The sequence below is a fragment of the Myxine glutinosa genome, chromosome 3 (genome assembly GCF_964187855.1).
Source record: "Myxine glutinosa chromosome 3, kmMyxGlut1.1, whole genome shotgun sequence".
Classification (NCBI taxonomy): Eukaryota; Metazoa; Chordata; class Myxini; order Myxiniformes; family Myxinidae; genus Myxine; species Myxine glutinosa.
Window position 1 is genome coordinate 175,078,338 of NC_136263.1, and position 18,862 is coordinate 175,097,199.

At 48.3% G+C, this 18,862-nt stretch overlaps 1 protein-coding gene across 3 annotated transcripts in view; it reads right to left on the bottom strand.

Moving 5' to 3' along the window:
- Window positions 1-14,550, bottom strand: part of LOC137423045 (uncharacterized) — a 60,649-nt gene extending 46,099 nt beyond the window's left edge. Inside the window, exons 1-2 of one of the 3 annotated variants that reach the window (XM_078774755.1) lie at window positions 14,454-14,545; window positions 13,868-14,058 (exon numbers count right to left, since the gene is read on the bottom strand). In XM_078774755.1, the coding sequence (XP_078630881.1) occupies window positions 13,868-14,018 (151 nt within the window). In that variant the 5' untranslated portion in view covers window positions 14,019-14,058; window positions 14,454-14,545. Of the gene's footprint in view, window positions 1-13,867 lie in introns of all 3 variants that reach the window. The other 2 variants (XM_078774756.1, XM_078774754.1) reach the window with 2 other exon arrangements.
- Window positions 14,551-18,862: the final 4,312 nt, after the last annotated feature.

The following is an 18,862-nucleotide window of genomic DNA, read 5'->3' on the forward strand; positions in this document are numbered from 1 at the left end:
GGGGAAGATATTAAGTTCATCCATCAATTTAAATTATTTCATGCATTTTAAAAAGGATAATCTTGTTGCAATCCTGGTTTCCCTCAGAGCCAAAGCTCTGAGCTACTTATACCACCCGTCATGGAATGGTGGTGCAATATCAGGGAGAGGAGGATGGATTTATCTAAAAAGAGGGCAAAATATACTGTTTGTCAAAGAAAATTTGGCATCAACATTATTCATGCATGTTCTCTTGTCATTTCAAAAGTGAATGTTGAGTTTTTCAAACACAGCGTGGGAAGTGACCGTCACAAACGGGAGATGGATAAATGCACGGAAAGACACCACGGATCCGCAATATCTAATAGATGACTTCCCTTCCAAGGAACTTCAACGCAGAAAGAGACCATTCGGCCCATCAAGCCAACACAATTGTTGCCAACCTATGATAGTTTTTATATTCATTCTGGCTCGCCGAAGAGCTAGAACACCGAACGACTCAGGATGCAACAGGACAGAAGGAACAGTAGAGAGAAAGGGTGGGGGCAGGGGCGGGGGCAGGTGGGGGAACACCAACGGCAGAGCTGAAGGACAAAATATAGGGAGACTTGCACAAACGATGCGCTGGGGAGGAATGGGGTGGCCAGGATGGGATACATAAGGAAAACTTTCCCTAATCCTCCCCCACTACCCTCACTCTACTCTCTACTCTCTACTCTCCTCTCTCCTACTCTCCCTCTCTCCCTCTCTCCTACTCTCCTCTCTCCTACTCTCCCTCTCTCCTACTCTCCCTCTCTCCTACTCTCCCTCTCTCCTACTCTCCCTCTCTCCTACTCTCCCTCTCTCCTACTCTCTCCCTCTCTCCTACTCTCTCCCTCTCTCCTACTCTCTCCTCTCTCCTACTCTCCCTCTGCCTACTCTCCCTCTGTCCTACTCTCCCTCTGTCCTACTCTCCCTCTGTCCTACTCTCCCTCTGTCCTACTCTCCCTCTCTCCTACTCTCCCTCTCTCCTACTCTCCCTCTCTCCTACTCTCCCTCTCTCCTACTCTCCCTCTCTCCTACTCTCCCTCTCTCCTACTCTCCCTCTCTCCTACTCTCCCTCTCTCCTACTCTCCCTCTCTCCTACTCTCTCCTACTCTCCCTCTCTCCTACTCTCCCTCTCTCCTACTCTCCCTCTCTCCCTCTCTCCCACTCTCCTCTCTCCCTCTCTCCCACTCTCCCTCTCTCCTACTCTCCCCTCTCTCCCTCTCTCCTACTCTCCCTCTCTCCTACTCTCCTACTCTCCCTCTCTCCTACTCTCCTACTCTCCCTCTCTCCTACTCTCCCTCTCTCCTACTCTCCCTCTCTCCTACTCTCCCTCTCTCCTACTCTCCCTCTCTCCTACTCTCCCTCTCTCCTACTCTCCCTCTCTCCTACTCTCCCTCTCTCCTACTCTCCCTCTCTCCTACTCTCCCTCTCTCCTACTCTCCCTCTCTCCCACTCTCCCTCTCTCCTACTCTCCCTCTCTCTCTCCCACTCTCCCACTCTCCTACTCTCCTACTCTCCCTCTCTCCCACTCTCCTACTCTCCCTCTCTCACCACTCTCCCACTCTCCTACTCTCCCTCTCTCCCACTCTCCCTCTCTCCTACTCTCCCCTCTCTCCTACTCTCCTACTCTCCCTCTCTCCTACTCTCCCTCTCTCCTACTCTCCCTCTCTCCTACTCTCCTCTCTCCTACTCTCCCTCTCTCCTACTCTCCTCTCTCCTACTCTCCCTCTCTCCTACTCTCCCTCTCTCCTACTCTCCCTCTCTCCTACTCTCCTCTCTCCTACTCTCCTACTCTCCCTCTCTCCTACTCTCCCTCTCTCCTACTCTCCCTCTCTCCCACTCTCCTACTCTCCCTCTCTCCCACTCTCCTACTCTCCCTCTCTCCTACTCTCCCTCTCTCCTACTCTCCCTCTCTCCCACTCTCCTACTCTCCCTCTCTCCTACTCTCCCTCTCTCCACTCTCCTACTCTCCCTCTCTCCTACTCTCCCACTCTCCCACTCTCCTACTCTCCCACTCTCCCACTCTCCCTCTCTCCTACTCTCCCTCTCTCCTACTCTCCTACTCTCCCTCTCTCCTACTCTCCCTCTCTCCTACTCTCCCTCTCTCCTACTCTCCCTCTCTCCTACTCTCCCTCTCTCCCACTCTCCTACTCTCCTACTCTCCCACTCTCCTACTCTCCCTCTCTCCCACTCTCCTACTCTCCCACTCTCCCTCTCTCCCTCTCTCCTACTCTCTCTCTCTCCCTCTCTCCCTCTCTCCTACTCTCCCTCTCTCCTACTCTCCCTCTCTCCTACTCTCCCTCTCTCCTACTCTCCCTCTCGTCCTACTCTCCCTCTCTCCTACTCTCCCTCTCTCCTACTCTCCCTCTCTCCTACTCTCCCTCTCTCCTACTCTCCACTCTCCCTCTCTCCTACTCTCCCTCTCTCCTACTCTCCCTCTCTCCTACTCTCCCTCTCTCCTACTCTCCTACTCTCCCTCTCTCCTACTCTCCCTCTCTCCCACTCTCCTACTCTCCCTCTCTCCCACTCTCCTACTCTCCTACTCTCCCTCTCTCCTACTCTCCCTCTCTCCTACTCTCTCCTCTCTCCCACTCTCCTACTCTCCCTCTCTCCTACTCTCCCTCTCTCCCACTCTCCTACTCTCCTCTCTCCTACTCTCCCACTCTCCCACTCTCCTACTCTCCTACTCTCCCACTCTCCCTCTCTCCCTCTCTCTACTCTCCTACTCTCCCTCTCTCCTACTCTCCCTCTCTCCTACTCTCCCTCTCTCCTACTCTCCCTCTCTCCTACTCCTCCCTCTCTCCCACTCTCCTACTCTCCTACTCTCCCACCTCTCCTACTCTCCCTCTCTCCCACTCTCCTACTCTCCCACTCTCCCTCTCTCCCTCTCTCCTACTCTCCCTCTCTCCCTCTCTCCCTCTCTCCTACTCTCCCTCTCTCCTACTCTCCCTCTCTCCTACTCTCCCTCTCTCCTACTCTCCCTCTCTCCTACTCTCCCTCTCTCCTACTCTCCTCTCTCCTACTCTCCCTCTCTCCTACTCTCCTACTCTCCCTCTCTCCTACTCTCCCTCTCTCCTACTCTCCTACTCTCCCTCTCTCCTACTCTCCCACTCTCCTTCTCTCCCTCTCTCCTACTCTCCCTCTCTCCTACTCTCCCTCTCTCCTACTCTCCCTCTCTCCTACTCTCCCACTCTCCTTCTCTCCCTCTCTCCTACTCTCCCACTCTCCCTCTCTCCCTCTCTCCCACTCTCCTACTCTCCCCTCTCTCCCTCTCTCCCTCTCTCCTTCTCTCCTACTCTCCTCTCTCCCTCTCTCCTACTCTCCCTCTCTCCTACTCTCCCTCTCTCCTACTCTCCTACTCTCCCACTCTCACCACTCTCCCTCTCTCCTCTCTCCCTCTCTCTCAACTCTCCCTCTCTCCCTCTCTCCCTCTCCTCTCTCATACTCTCCCTCTCTCCTACTCTCCCTCTCTCCTACTCTCCCTCTCTCCTACTCTCCCTCTCTCCTACTCTCCCTCTCTCCTACTCTCCCTCTCTCCCTCTCTCCTACTCTCCCACTCTCCCTCTCCCTCTCTCCCTCTCTCCCTCTCTCACTCTCCCTCTCTCCCTCTCTCCCTCTCTCCCTCTCTCCTACTCTCCCTCTCTCCTACTCCCCTCTCTCCCTCTCTCCTACTCTCCCTCTCTCCTACTCTCCTACTCTCCCTCTCTCCTCTCTCCCTCTCTCCTACTCTCCTCTCTCCTACTCTCCCTGTCTCCTACTCTCCCTCTCTCCTACTCTCCCTGTCTCCTACTCTCCCACTCTCCCTCTCTCCTCTCTCCCACTCCCTCTCTCCTCTCTCCTACTCTCCCTCTCTCCTACTCTCCCTCTCTCCTACTCTCTCCCTCTCTCCCTCTCTCCTCTCTCCTACTCTCCCTCTCTCCTACTCTCCCTCTCTCCTACTCTCCTACTCTCCCTCTCTCCCTCTCTCCTACTCTCCTCTCTCCTCTCTCCCTCTCTCCTACTCTCTCCTCTCTCCTCACTCTCCCTCTCTCCTACCTCCTCTCTCCTACTCTCCTCTCTCCTACTCTCACTCTCTCCTACTCTCTCTCTCTTCCCTCTCTCCTACTCTCCCTCTCTCCTACTCTCCCTCTCTCCTACTCTCCCTCTCTCCTACTCTCTCCTCTCTCCCCCTCCCTCTCTCCTCTCTCCTACTCTCCTACTCTCCTCTCTCCTACCTCCCTCTCTCTCCTCTCCTACTCTCCTCTCTCTCTCCTACTCTCCCTCTCTCTCCTCTACTCTCCTACTCTCTCTCTCTCCTACTCTCCTACTCTCCCTCTCTCCTCTCTCCTACTCTCCCTCTCTCCCTCTCTCACTCTCCTCTCTCTCCCTCTCTCCCTCTCTCCCTCTCCCACTCTCCCTCTCTCCTAATCTCCCTCTCTCCTACTCTCCCTCTCTCCTACTCTCCCTCTCTCCTACTCTCCCTCTCTTCCCTCTCTCCTACTCTCCCTCTCTTCCCTCTCTCGCTACTCTCCTACTCTCCCCTCTCCTCTCTCTCTCCTCTCTCCCTCTCTCCTCTCCCTCTCTCTCAACTCTCCCTCTCTCCCTCTCTCCCACTCTCCCTCTCTCCCTCTCTCCACTCTCCCTCTCTCCCTCTCTCCTACTCTCCCTCTCTCCTACTCTCCCTCTCTCCTACTCTCCTACTCTCCCTCTCTCCCTCTCTCCTACTCTCCCTCTCTCCTACTCTCCTACTCTCCCTGTCCCTACTCTCCACTCTCCCTCTCTCCCACTCTCCTCTCTCCTACTCTCCCTCTCTCCCTCTCTCCCTCTCTCCTACTCTCCCTCTCTCCTACTCTCCTCTCTCCTACTCTCCCTCTCTCCTACTCTCCCTCTCTCCTACTCCTCCCTCTCTCTCCTACTCTCCCTCTCTCCTACTCTCCTCTCTCCTACTCTCCCTCTCTCCTACTCTCCTCTCTCCTACTCTCCCTCTCTCCTACTCTCCCTCTCTCCTACTCTCACTCTCTCCTACTCTCACTCTCTCCCTCCTCTCTCCTACTCTCCCTCTCTCCTACTCTCCCTCTCTCCTACTCTCCCTCTCTCCTACTCTCCCTCTCTCCTCCTCTCCCTCTCTCCCTCTCTCCTACTCTCCTACTCTCCCTCTCTCCTACTCTCTCTCTCCTACTCTCCCTCTCTCTCTCCTACTCTCCTACTCTCTCTCTCTCCTACTCTCCCTCTCTCCCTCTCTCCTACTCTCCTCTCTCCTACTCTCCTACTCTCCTACTCTCCCTCTCTCCTACTCTCCCTCTCTCCTACTCTCCCTCTCTCCTACTCTCCTACTCTCCCTCTCTCCTACTCTCCCTCTCTCCTACTCTCCCTCTCTCCTACTCTCCCTCTCTCCTACTCTCCCTCTCTCCTACTCTCCCTCTCTCCTACTCTCCCTCTCTCCTACTCCCCTCTCTCTCTCCTACTCTCCATCTCTCTCTCCTACTCTCCCTCTCTCTCTCCTACTCTCCCTCTCTCTCCTACTCTCCCTCTCTCTCTCCCTCCTCTCTCTCTCCTCCCTCTCTCTCTCCCTCCCTCTCTCTCTCCTCCCTCTCTCTCTCCTCTCCTACTCTCCTTCTCTCTCTCCCACTCTCCTACTCTCCTACTCTCCTACTCTCCCTCTCTCCTACTCTCCTACTCTCCTACTCTCCCTCTCTCCTACTCTCCGACTCTCCCTCTCTCCTACTCTCCCTCTCTCCTACTCTCCCTCTCTCCTACTCTCCCTCTCTCCTACTCTCCCTCTCTCCTACTCTCCCTCTCTCCTACTCTCCCTCTCTCCTACTCTCCCTCTCTCCTACTCTCTCCTACTCTCCCTCTCTCCCTCTCTCCCTCTCTCCTACTCTCCTACTCTCCTACTCTCCCTCTCTCCAACTCTCCCTCTCTCCTACTCTCCTACTCTCCCTCTCTCCCTCTCTCCCTCTCTCCCTCTCTCCCTCTCTCCCTCTCTCCCACTCTCCCTCTCTCCCTCTCTCCTACTCTCCTCTCTCCTCTCTCCCTCTCTCCCTCTCTCCCTCTCTCCTACTCTCCCTCTCTCCTACTCTCCCTCTCTCCTACTCTCCCTCTCTCCCTCTCTCCTACTCTCCCTCTCTCCTACTCTCCTACTCTCCCTCTCTCCTACTCTCCCTCTCTCCTACTCTCCTCTCCTACTCTCCCTCTCTCCTACTCTCCCTCTCTCCTACTCTCCCTCTCTCCTACTCTCCCTCTCTCCTACTCTCCCTCTCTCCTACTCTCCTCTCCTCTCCCTCTCTCCTACTCTCCCTCTCTCCTACTCTCCCTCTCTCCTACTCTCCCTCTCTCCTACTCTCCCTCTCTCCTACTCTCCCTCTCTCCTACTCTCCCTCTCTCCTACTCTCCCTCTCTCCTACTCTCCCTCTCTCCTACTCTCCCTCTCTCCTACTCTCCCTCTCTCCTACTCTCCCACTCTCCCTCTCTCCCTCTCTCCTACTCTCCCTCTCTCCTACTCTCCCTCTCTCCTACTCTCCCTCTCTCCTACTCTCCCACTCTCCCTCTCTCCCACTCTCCCTCTCTCCTACTCTCCCTCTCTCCTACTCTCCCTCTCTCCTACTCTCCCTCTCTCCTACTCTCCCTCTCTCCTACTCTCCCTCTCTCCTACTCTCCCTCTCTCCTACTCTCCTACTCTCCCTCTCTCCTACTCTCCTACTCTCCCTCTCTCCTACTCTCCTACTCTCCCTCTCTCCTACTCTCCCTCTCTCCTACTCTCCCTCTCTCCTACTCTCCCTCTCTCCTACTCTCCCACTCTCCCTCTCTCCCTCTCTCCTACTCTCCCTCTCTCCTACTCTCCCTCTCTCCTACTCTCCCTCTCTCCTACTCTCCCTCTCTCCTACTCTCCCTCTCTCCTACTCTCCCTCTCTCCCTCTCTCCTACTCTCCCTCTCTCCTACTCTCCCTCTCTCCTACTCTCCCTCTCTCCTACTCTCCCCTCTCTCCTACTCTCCCTCTCTCCTACTCTCCCACTCTCCCTCTCTCCCTCTCTCCTACTCTCCCTCTCTCCTACTCTCCCTCTCTCCTACTCTCCCTCTCTCCTACTCTCCTACTCTCCTACTCTCCCTCTCTCCTACTCTCCCTCTCTCCTACTCTCCCTCTCTCCTACTCTCCCTCTCTCCTACTCTCCCACTCTCCCTCTCTCCCTCTCTCCTACTCTCCCTCTCTCCTACTCTCCTACTCTCCCTCTCTCCTACTCTCCCTCTCTCCTACTCTCCCACTCTCCCTCTCTCCTACTCTCCCTCTCTCCTACTCTCCCTCTCTCCCTCTCTCCTACTCTCCCTCTCTCCTACTCTCCCTCTCTCCTACTCTCCCTACTCTCCCTCTCTCCCACTCTCCCTCTCTCCTACTCTCCCTCTCTCCTACTCTCCTACTCTCCTACTCTCCCTCTCTCCCTCTCTCCCTCTCTCCCTCTCTCCTACTCTCCCTCTCTCCTACTCTCCTACTCTCCCTCTCTCCTACTCTCCTACTCTCCCTCTCTCCTACTCTCCTACTCTCCCTCTCTCCTACTCTCCCTCTCTCTCTCTCTCTCTCTCTCTCCTACTCTCCCACTCTCCCTCTCTCCTACTCTCCCTCTCTCCTACTCTCCCTCTCTCCTACTCTCCCTCTCTCCTACTCTCCCTCTCTCCTACTCTCCCTCTCTCCCACTCTCCCTCTCTCTACTCTCCCTCTCTCCTACTCTCCCTCTCTCCTACTCTCCCTCTCTCCTACTCTCCCTCTCTCCTACTCTCCCTCTCTCCTACTCTCCCTCTCTCCTACTCTCCCTCTCTCCTACTCTCCTACTCTCCCTCTCTCCTACTCTCCCTCTCTCCTACTCTCCCTCTCTCCTACTCTCCCTCTCTCCTACTCTCCTACTCTCCTACTCTCCTACTCTCCCTCTCTCCCTCTCTCCTACTCTCCCTCTCTCCTACTCTCCCTCTCTCCTACTCTCCCTCTCTCCTACTCTCCCTCTCTCCTACTCTCCCTCTCCTACTCTCCCTCTCTCTCCTACTCTCCCTCTCTCTCCTACTCTCCCTCTCTCCTACTCTCCCTCTCTCCTACTCTCCCTCTCTCCTACTCTCCCACTCTCCTACTCTCCCTCTCTCCTACTCTCCCTCTCTCCTACTCTCCCTCTCTCCTACTCTCCCTCTCTCCTACTCTCCCTCTCTCCCTCTCTCCTACTCTCCCTCTCTCCTACTCTCCCTCTCTCCTACTCTCCCTCTCTCCTACTCTCCCTCTCTCCTACTCTCCCTCTCTCCTACTCTCCCTCTCTCCTACACTCACTCTCTCCTACACTCACTCTCTCCTACTCTCTCCTACTCTCCCTCTCCTACTCTCTCTCCACATCTCTCTCTCCACATCTCCCTCTCCACCTCTCCCTCTCCACCTCTCCCTCTCCACCTCTCCCTCTCCACCTCTCCCTCTCCACCTCTCCCTCTCCACCTCTCCCCTCTCCCTCTCCCTCTCTCCCCCTCTCTCCCCCTCAATGAGTTGTCTATCCTTATTAAATGTTAAGCGTCAAGCAAGGAAGCAACACACACCATATTTAAAGTCTTTCATATCTCACATTACTTGGCCGGGGTTTGGATCGCCAAACTCCTCGATTCAGAGCAGATGCTTTAACAGTCCAATTCTTAACGAATTATGATGCAACTAGACAAGCCCTCAAATATTGTCAACTAGTGCTCACAAGTGCTGGCCCACATGTGCTATGGAGCCACAAGTGTTGTGGAGTGGTTGCAGCTGAATCTAATTAATTACGCTCGGGCAGTATGATATTCAGGTAAACAATGTTTCTCAAAAGCATACAATCTGTTAATATTCCACTCACAAAGTAAGGAATTGCTCATTCAAAGTTTACATAAAATGTATCAAATAATTTGCATGGAAAACTGCCTCGTAATCCTTTGTTAGTTTACACAAAAAAAAAGTTGGGGAAGGCCGGAGGGGGGAGAACAAATCAATTTGTTGTCCCCCTCATTCAAAACGAGGGAGTGGGGGACATGCCCCTCCACACACTACCAATGGACGCCCAAGATGATAATATGCAGTGACTTCAGAAAATATTCACACGCCTCGACTTTTTCACATTTTGTTGTTACAGCCTGAATTTAAAATGGAATAAATCGAGATTTCATTTTTGTCACTGAACTACATAATGTCAATGTGGAATTTTTTATAGAAATATTTACAAGATTATTAAAAATGAAAAGCTGAAATTACTCGATTCAATAAGAATTCAACCCTTTGCTATGACACTCCAAATTGAGCTCGGGTGCATCGAATTTCTTTTGATCATCCTCAAGATGTCTCTACAACTTGAGTGGAGTCCACCTGCAGGCAATTCAATTGATTCCACATGATGTAGAAGGAAACACACCTTTCTATATAAGGTACCACAGTTGACAGTGAATGCCAGAGCAGAAACTCTACCATGAACTTTGATATAGAATTGTGAGGATGCATAGATCTGTCGAAGGCAATAAAAAAATTCTAAAGTGTTGAAAGTTCCCAAGACCACAGTGAGCTCCATCATTAGGAAAATAAAAGAATACGGAACTACCCAGACTCCTATCTGCATAAACTGAGCAGCCGGGAATGATGGTTCTTGGTCAGAAACGTGACCAAGAACCCAATGACCACTCTGACAGAACTACAAAGTTCCTTGGCTGAGATGGGAGAACCTGCCGGAAGGACAACACAACAGTCTCTGTAGCACTTCACAAATCTAGGCTTTATGGGAGTTTGGCCAGACAGAAGCCACATGACAGCACGCCTGGAGTTTGCAAAAAGGCACATGAAAGACTCGGAGCACGAGGCAAAGGATTCTATGATCTGACGAGATGAAAATTTAACTATTTGGCCTAAATGCAAAGAGCTACGTCTGGTGGTAACCAGCTCATCGCCCATCTATCACCATCCCTACCGTGAAACATGGGGGAAGCAAATATCAGCTTCCTAGCTCAAAAGGTGCCTGAGATATTGCCCAGATGAGAAAGAAAATAAATAACTGATTAATAATGAAAATAAATAAATAATAATGGGGAAATAATTAAATTTTTAATCAATTGGCTAATAGAATACCGAAACCACCACCGTTTCACCCGAATCTGTAACCCTTAAAAAATTAATTAACTATGTCACTAATCAAATAATTAAATAATTAATCGATTAATTGATTCATCAATAAATCAAGAATACCCTTTACAGCAAAATCACTTGGGCATTATCGGGTCCAACTATCAGCTTCGTAGCTCAAAAGGTGCCTGAGATAATGCCCAGTTGAGAAAGGAAATAAATAAGTCCTTAATTAATCGACAATAATTAAGTAACTAATCAATTAATTGATTAATCAAAAAAAAAATAGCGTTTTTGCCAAAGCACGTGCTCACTATTATGCCGAAATTTCAGCTTCCTAGCTCAAAGGATGGCTGAGATATCGCCCGGACAAACAAACAAACAAGACGACGTCATGCAGTGCACGATACTTGCAAAATAAACCTCCCCTCCCAAAAAAGTCGCTCTCACTATTATGCCTGAGTCTGGTTACATTTCAATTTTGCAAGGTTAAATTTGAACAGGAAGGTGGTTTCAATATTCTCACTACTGAATTGGTTTATGTCTGTTAGAAAATTGCCTGAAGGAAAAAATAACAAGTACAGATACATTCAAAGTACACCGCCCCCAACCCCATGCCAAATAATTAAATATCCTACAGCGCGGCTCATAGAGACTGCATTGGGAGGGAGAGGTGTACAATAATTGATTGATTAATTGCATAATTAAAATCAATAAAAGATTGTCGTAAAATATTTTCTTAATCAATTGGCTAATAGCATATAACCAAACCACTCATACTTCATCCGAAGATGTATCTTTTATTTAATTAAATAAGTCATTAATAAAAAAATTAAATAATTAATTTATTAATCAATAAATAATTAATCGATTAAATGATTAATCCATAAATCAAAAATATCCTTTACAGCCACATCACCTGGTCACTGTCATGTCCAAATATTAGCTTCCTAGCTCAAAAGGTGCTTGAGATATTGCCCAGATGAGGAAGAAAATAAAGAAATGATTAATGAAAATAAAGAAATAATAATCATTAAAAAATTAAATAGTTAATCAATTGGCTAATGGAATACATAAACCACCATAATTTCATCCGAATCTGTATCTTTAAAAAATTAATTAATAAAGTCATTCATCGAATAATTAAATAAAAAATCGATTAATTAATTCATCAATAAATCAAAAATGCCCTTTACAGCCAAATCACTTGGTCATTGTAATGTCCAAATATCAGCTTCCTCGGTCAAAAGGTGCCTGAGATATTGCCCAGGTGAGAAATAAAATAAATAAATAATTAATAATTAAAATAAATAAATAATAATCATAAAAAATTAAATAATTAATCAATTCACTAATAGAACACATAAACTACCACCATTTCATCAGAATCTGTAACTTAAAAATTAAATTTTTGGTCATTATTCGAATAATTAAATAATTAATCGATTAATTGATTAAATAATAGCCTTTGCAGCCAAATCACTTGGTCATTGGCATGTCCAAATATCAGCTTCCGAACTCAAAAGGTGCCTGAGATAATGGCCAGAAGAGAAAGTACTTAATTAATCGCTAATAATTAAATAACTCATCAATTAACTGATAAATCAAAAAACTAAAAATAAAGTTTTTGACAAAGTACTTGCTCACTATTGTGCCAAAATTTCAGCTTCCTCGCTCAAAGGATGGCTGAGATATCGCACGGACAAACAAACAAACAAGAAAGCAAGAAAACAAACAAACAAAGAGTGAAAACTGAGTACTCCCTTTCAGCGTGCGTCATTGTCGAGCCCCCTTCGGTGCCCGTTAATGACGTTATGCAGCGCCTGGAGGTGGCATAGGAAAGGAGCGGTGTACAATAATGAAGGAATCACAGGCAATGGCCCATTACGTTTTTGCTTCAGGTTAGGATTAATGGAAATAAGGTAGGGAACCCATTACAAAAAAACTCAGGGATCTCAGTGTGTAGCAGACGGGCAAATAAGGGATACTTTTTTGGTTGTTGTATTTTTTTTTATGTTGGAGGCTACAGGCACGGACTATATAGCCCTCATCGAGGCCAGGCCTTAAATAAAAGAGAAGAAAAGTGTATGATGTTTGTTTGCGAGAAAGAGAGGTTGAAGCTGCTTGGTAGCTGTAGTTTGAGTGAGACAGAAAGTAAGAGCAGCAATCCTGACACAGAGAGTGTAAGATGGTTCCGGGCAGCACTTTAACACTCCTAAGTCAGAATGATAGTACTGCCCTGAGCGGTTGCTGTCTACAGCCTACTACCTAAAAATAACTTTAAAAAATAACTTGTACTAACTGACATTGCTCTTTGATATTTGACCCATTTATAAATTCGTGTTCTTCATATTCTCATGACAAAGTTGTTGAAAATTTAATGACAAAAACTCAAATGGAAAATGAGTTATGGCCTGGACAGACACACTGGCACACACGAACTGCAAAACCCCCATCTCCCACTGTGTGGTGGACTGTCTAATTAACACACCACACAGTTCAGAGCAACCACATTCATCCGTATATGAATATTTCAAATGGCAAGTTTAACGGAAACTTTTTGTGCATTACAACATCCATACCTCCACCTTCCTGCGGAAACTCGAGATGCACAATTACTCCATCTGATCGAAGAATGGGTGCATACGTTTTTCTTCAACAATAATGTTTAGACTTTTTTTGTTTTGATTGGTTAAATCAATGGCATCACCTTGATGCATTTTGTAAGTATTAAACTATCTGTTCAAAATGACCACATGGGGGATCCAAATGTGGAATAGCAATGGGAGTGCCTTCTTCTTTCTTGTGCAGCACACAGCTGCAGGTAGCATTATTTGATGGGGCGCAGCTGTGTCGTTTTTTGGGCGCAGCTGTGTCGTTTTTTGGGCGCAGCGGTGAGATGGTTCCAGGTTTTCCGGGTTCCGGGTAAGCAGCATGTTTTGATGGGGCGCAGCAGCCCCTGTCATTTTGTCAGGTTGTTGGCGATAAATTGCCTACTCTTCACAAAGGACAGCACGAGATCTTTAAAATCCACCACCTAATGCTTGCGGATGGGACGCCCGGTTTAATTTCCTTCCGAGGGACGGCGCACACATTGATGCATCCTCGCCCTGGGTGCGAAACACAAGGATGACAGTTTTTCTTTTCCTCTTCACAGTGAGCGAGTTGGGTCGAGATCCGAACCCAAGTGAGACAACTCACAGGCAGGTACGTGTGCACACCTCTAGAGTCTCGGCTGTCATGCAAGCCAAAAACCAGAGTGCGTTAAAACTACCAAATCAAGTTTCCTGCTGTATGACGTCACAGAGAATTTACTCAAACTTCAGCATGTTAGTAATAGTTACATGCACCGATTCAGCATCACAATGCCAATTGACATTTGTAAGTAATTACTTTTAATTATCAGTTATTTGTGTAGTTTCGGAATGTATAAATAAATAAATAAACGGAGAATACCAATTTCAGCAGGAACTGGAGGGGAATGGAAGAAAGCAGAATTGGAACTGTATTATATGGGTTTTCAGCTGTCAAGGCCATGAGGACATCTGCAAACTCAAGACTCCAGTAATTGTGTTGCCATGTTTAAACTTTCCGTCTTTGCATTTAACATTCAGATCAGTAGTCGTATCAACATTCATTCCCTGCAATTTCGTCGTTTGTCGTCACGTCATGGCGGGTGAGACCATATGCAACTTGCACAAAAATCCCACTTGATGGGACTATCCATCAACAGCAGGACAGTATCAACCAAACACAAGTCATCTTTAACTTCCAGCACCACTTACCACCATCTGCATGTCCTTGCTCTGTAAGGGTCTGCCTGGTTCCTCCGACTCCTCCTGCTGCATGACCTCCACGACAAGCCTTGATGAAGGGCAGACTGGGTCTTCGTTGCGAATCTCCGATACCGCAAGGCTTTCCCGGCTGCTGCCCCATCACCCAGCTCCGGCAGGAGGCACCTTGGTCGTAATCTCGACTGTAACCCTCACACAAAAAGAAGAAGCCCGCACACCTCGTATGCCTCCTGGTATGTTGGACGACCCCCTAGACCGCACACATACATCCTTTTGTGCTTCGGAGCTAACGTTGCTGCAGGTTCAAAGGTCAAAGCCCTGACACTCATGTGGCCGTGACCCGCGGCGTTTAAACTCATTCACCTACTCTCCAGCTTCTCCTTCTTGTCCCCTCCTTTTCCATTGTCCCTGGGCTGGAAAGCCAGCTGTTCCCGAAACTTCACGCTGTTTATCGAACAGCTGCCTGGGTAATTGGTTGCTTCTCTTCACACGCAACAACTTTTTAATCAACAGTTCGATTTCTTTCTTAAAAGTCTCTTATTGCATCCCCCACCGGACCGAATCCTCCTCTCCTCACCGTCACGCAACATCACAGAACACCTCAGCCATGGTCGCGAGAACTTCGCACGTCGCACGAACTCACTTCCTCCAACTCTTCCTCTTCTTTCTAATCCGACATTAAAGAAAACATGTCAGATGCAATTCGAGTCTAGAAATTATGGACATCGTTATCACAATGATTGAGGTGTAATTTAAAAGTTTATTAAATAAATTAAGCCGAAGAAGAAAAATTGACGGATGGACCACTCGGTCAAACGAGTTCTCGAAAATACACCCTCGACTTGTAAAAAGTTCCATTCACTTCGCAGACTTCTTGGAAAGTAACGCCATCAACGGGTTTAAACAAGTGTGATGTATGGCATCATTTGAAGAATGCTGTAGGAAATAATGTCGTTAAAAATGATTTTACAATGTCATTTAAATGTTTGGTTAACTGTACGCAGCGGAATTAATAATACAATAGCAATAAGTTGTAAACTTGTCCGGGTGGGGGCGTCAGGTTTGGCCATTGCGTAAGATGGATGTGTGGGAGGTTAAATATTCCCATAACTGTACGATATAAAGTACAAGGTGTCCACAATTATTACCACTCCAAATCTTATTATAATAGAGCAAACGTATATATGGTTATGTATGTCGTTATGTTTACATGCGATGAAAAGTCTTCTTCTTCTTCAAAAAAATTAACACCCTCTTAACCCTCTTAATTACGTTAAGACTGCTGAGACCCTCAGACCTTTGACGACCCTTTAACTCCCCCAATACCCTTCAGACCACCAAGACCCCTGAAGACCCAAAATACCCTGAAGACCCCAAAGACCCCGAAGACCCAAAACACCGCGAAGACACAAAACACCCCAAAGACCCAAAACACCCCGAAAACCCAAAACACCCCAAAGACCCAAAATACCCTTCAATGCCCTGAGGCTCAAAAATATCCTGAAAACCCAAAAGACCCCGAAGACCCAAAACACCCCGAAGACCCAAAGCACCCCGAATACCCAAAAGACCCCAAAGACCCAAAATATCCCGAAGACCCAAAACACCCCGAAGACCCAAAGACCTTTGACGACCCTTTGATTCCCTCAAGACCCTTCAAACCACCAAGACCCCTGAAGACCCAAAATACCCTGAAGACCCCCAAAGACCCTGAAGCCCCAAAACACCGCAAGGACTCCACTTCCGGTTTAGCGATCGAGGTGGCGACTTTTTTCTGTCCCGGCATCCAAAGTTCAGTTATTTTTCCATTTATGTGTTTGTCAAATTTCCACTCGTTATTTTATCAACTTTGCGTTATTGCTTGTTTCTAGTTCGTTTTGGTTTGAATTTCCTGTAACTCGTAATAAATTAATCATTTCTGTTTGCCCCGCGTGTGCGGCCTTGTAGCCTGAGGCTTCCCCGGTCGAAGTTTGTTCACTTAAGTTCCTTCCTTCGCTGTTTTTGCTTGGTTCTTAGATTTTTCCCTTCTCCCCCGAACTTCCCCGAGCATCTACTCTTTGTCTAACGTTTTAACCCCCCCCCCCCCCCCCCCCACACAAAAAAAAAAAAAAAAAACATAAATTTCCCTTTCTCCACGTGTGCTGTTGTCTCATCGTGTGCTTCTGTCCACGTGCGCTGTGTCGCCCCGCCCCCATTATCTCCTTGCCTTCCACCTTTTGCCCTGTTAATGTGACTCATGGTTGTCCCTCTCGGCCATCTCCCCGTTGGTATTTTTGTGAATATTAGATTGTTCTTCACGGTTCTGTTTAAATATGTTTAAACTTTCCCCTGCAGTGTTTTATTCAGTGGTATATCACAACACGCTGTTTTTCTTCCGATTTAAAAGGCTTTTTTCAATTTCCTCTTCAACTCAATCCACTTAAAAAAAAAAAATCAATCTCTTATAATTCTTCCTCACTACATGCTCTAAATTCACATTCATTCCACCCCTCCTCTATCGTTCTTAAACGGATCTCTGACTTGAAAATCACAATAAACCCAATTTGCTATAAATGTTCGTCTTTCATTAATCATTTATTTCATTAATCCACTTTCGAAACTCCCCCCTTGCCCCTTTCCTCCAAAACTCCCCCCTTGCCCCTCCCCTCCTAAACTCCCCCCTCACCCCTCCCCTTCAAAACTCCTCCCTTTCAAATCTCTCCCCCCCCCCCCCTACCATCCCTCTCCAATACTCCCTCCTCCCCCTTCCTCCTCAAAGCTGTCTCCTCCCCACTTCGACTCCCATCTATCCCATACCTCCACCTCCCCCAACGTTCTACTTTCCTTTGCCTCCTCACAAACAACCCCTCACTGTGCCTCATCCCATCACCATCAAACCTTTCGTCCTCCTCATCATTACCTTTCTTGTAACTCTTCTGTAATCTCTGACACACAATCAACTGCTCTTCCCACCTCCCCCTCTCATCCTTCATCTGACCCTGCCCCTCCACTCCCCTGTCCTGCACCCGATGCTCCCCCTCTCGCCTCATTAACGGTATGGACCTCAAACATCTGGTATGGACCTCAAACATTCCGAGGCCTTCGCTCAAACCTGATTGATCTCTCCATACAGGTTGCTTCTGATGATCCAGACTTGATCTGCTTAACAGAAACTTTCCTCCTTCAAGATGTCTCTAATTCCTTAATATCTCTTCCTGGTTACTCCCTCCTCCGGTATGATAGACCTGAGCCTCGTCCTGGTGGTGGGATTGCTATCTTTATCAAAAATTCTCTTCCTCACTCTCCTTGCACTGCCCTCTCTCCACCCAACCCCCAGGAGTACCTCTGGCTACGACTTCCTCTCCGCTCCCACCTTTTGTTCATATGTGTTCTGCACCGTCCTCCAAACAGTGATGACTCCATTTACATTTTGCTGTCTGACAACATGGACCAACTTCTATCAACTCATCCAAACTCTCTCTTCCTCATATTTGGAGACTTCAACTGTCATCATGCCAGCTGGCTGGGTGTGGGTTCCTCTCTCACCAGCCATGGCACCTCAGCAAAGGACTTCTGCGACTCATTGGGACTGACACAATCTGTCAATTTCCCGACCCGGATCTCAGTCAATTGAGTATCTTCTCTTCTAGACTTGTTATGACAAACTTCCCTGCAAATGTCTGCTGCTCTTTTTCTGCTCCAATCAGTTCTTCTGATCATGTGGTTGGTAAAGTGGACATCTCTCTGGCCATTCTCAGAGAGCCTCCTCAGCGCCGACGAGTCTGGCATTTCACTCAGGCCGACTGGCACGGTCTGCAAGCAGCCACCAATCATCTGGACTGGTCTCCCATCTCTGCTGCCTCTGACATAAATTCTTCCTGTGAATTCTTCCAAAGCAAACTGCTCTCCCTCATGCACAGATTTATCCCATCTCGTCTTCAGTTGTCTTACCCTTCCTCCCGTCCATGGTAGACTGAATATTGTGGTGAGGCAGTTGTCCTGAAACAACTTGCTTTTGCCTCTTGGAAGGCAAATCCAACAGAAGGCAATCTCAGTTCCTTCCACCAAGCACGGAACGAGTGTGTGTCTACCCTCAGGAGTGCCAGGAAGCACAATCTCTCCACATTCAAGAATGAACTCTCAAACCTGTCTCCTTCCTCCAAATCCTGGTGGCAACTGGTCAAATCCGTTTCTGGTGTCTGTTCCCCCTCCATCCCCTCCCTTACCTCAAATGGCTACACAGTTGAGACCGCACGTGACAAAGCCGAATGCCTCAACTTTGTGTTTTCCTTAAAATCTTGTGTCCCAAACCTATCTCTCTCTGTTCCAACCTTACCCAGTCGAACCCAACTGCTGCTGGACTCTGTGTCCTTCTCTCCTGACAAGGTGGACAAGTTTTTGTCAAACCTCGACTCTGATTCTGCAACTGGACCAGACGGCATCAGCCCAAGGGTCATAAAATCCTGCTCTGCCACTCTATCTCACCATCTCTCTGTTCTTTTCACCCTCTCTTTTGCTCAAGGTCATCTGCCAGCATCTTGGAAATTAGCAAACATTACCGCTTTGCACAAAAAAGGTGCAAAAACAGATCCTTGCAACTACAGACCAATCAGCCTGCTCCCAATTATCAGCAAAGTCATGGAATCCATCATTGCTTCGGATATCAAATCCTTCCTCTTCTCCAATGGCTTGATCTCTGATCATCAATTTGGATTCAGACCAGGTCATTATACTCTGGACATTTTTTTTTTTTTTTTTTTTGGTATACAGAATCGAGGCTCGTGAAAAAGCTAACATTTATTTCACAAACAAATCAAACAGACAAACAAAATATATGAAAAGAGGGAGCGGAAGACAAGATGGGGAGAGAAGGGGAAGCACACAAACACAACATTTGAGAGCAGGGAGATGTGTGGGAGGGAGAGGGCTTGGGGGGAGGAGGCGTGGGAAGGGGGGGGGGGTGGGAGAAGTATAAAATACAAGGACACCAAGGACTTTCAGGACAGA